Source organism: Lottia gigantea (genome assembly GCF_000327385.1).
Source record: "Lottia gigantea unplaced genomic scaffold LOTGIsca_11443, whole genome shotgun sequence".
NCBI lineage: Eukaryota > Metazoa > Mollusca > Gastropoda > Lottiidae > Lottia > Lottia gigantea.
This window is the reverse complement of record NW_008707114.1, coordinates 1-1,285: the sequence shown is the minus strand read 5'-3', so window position 1 is coordinate 1,285 and position 1,285 is coordinate 1. Positions and strand designations below refer to the sequence as shown.

Sequence of the window (1,285 nt, the reverse complement as noted above, 5' to 3'; positions counted from 1 at the left end):
TTGCACATTATTGGTTTGTGTTAAATTGGACTCTTCAAATAATGATCAAGGACACCAACTTCATACAACTTTCTTTGATGACAGCAACACATTTTGTCTTTTCAGAGTTAACATTTAGCAGTATTGGTGCTTTCTGGTCACAGTAATGAGCTCTTCTATATATAAGAATCATGAAAATAATTGCAGATATAATTAAAGAAAGAGGTGCTAAACCAAACACTGCAACCCATAGGAGAATGTAAGCTTGACAAGTATGTTGATAAAATAAATCTCCCCCCAGCTGGTCTGACTCCTCAAAAGATATGAGAATCAGTTGTTTAGAATCATGTTTTAAGTTTACTGTGCAGGCATCTCTGACATGGCTACATATAGGTTTTGCATTTCCGTTGAAAATGTAAAATCTTCTAGCAATAGTCAAATCATACGTGAGGAAGACTGATTTAGATTCATCGTTTTGAAATTTTCTGGAAATAACTATTTTATAAAATGCATCATCTGGTGCTATGAAGTCCAGTATCTGCTCTTGTCCACTACCAGATTGTCCACATGTTAGGTTTAGGGGTATTCGTTTTGTCACCAACGTACAATCGCCACAATTATATCGATTGCTGATCCACCTTTTCCATGACTCTTCTCCTCTGATAACAGACACCTGTGCTTCAACACCCGATGCCACTTCCCTACAGATGGCTAAGCTAAGTTTAGATCCTCTTAAAAGATATGCACCACGTTCGTCATAGATATTCTCTGACATCATACTGTTAGAAATCTTAATGGTTGTAAAACGAAAGTTGACTGGGTCGATCAGGGGCTTTCGTGAAAGTAAGGTCACATTGGCATATTCCCAGGGATCAATGGTATAAGAACCACACCAAGTTGTTGAGTAGTCTGAAAGTAATGTGTTAACTATGAATTCATCACCATAATTAGCTGAGTCTAGATTGGCTTCTGTAAAATATTTGTTCTGTCCAAGCAGAATGCCAGATATAGCAAAAGCTAATAACACACAAAGGATGAAGAAAATACATGGAAGATAACGCTTTTGAAGAGGTTTTTTATAAATCCTGCTTTCCATCTTACTTTTTTCAGTGTATTCAGCGAATCTGAAAAAACCAAAATGATCTTTTATAAACCTTCCTACGATAATAACACGTTCAGATATTACCCTAAACAGGACGCCTGGTCATGAGTATGTTAAGTCAAATGAACAGGGTGGATGTTCTCACATTCTAAAACTTACACTGTACCCTTTATGGAATTTAAAGATGGGTTTCCTTATTTTTTA

At 36.3% G+C, this 1,285-nt stretch overlaps 1 protein-coding gene across 1 annotated transcript; it reads right to left on the bottom strand.

Annotated features, from left to right (window-relative positions):
- Positions 1-34: 34 nt before the first annotated feature.
- LOTGIDRAFT_177013 (hypothetical protein) lies at positions 35-1,075 on the bottom strand (the record flags this gene model as incomplete). Its single annotated transcript, XM_009047631.1, has 1 exon — positions 35-1,075. The coding sequence occupies one exon, from the start codon at positions 1,073-1,075 to the stop codon at positions 35-37; it is 1,041 nt and encodes a 346-aa protein (XP_009045879.1).
- Positions 1,076-1,285: the final 210 nt, after the last annotated feature.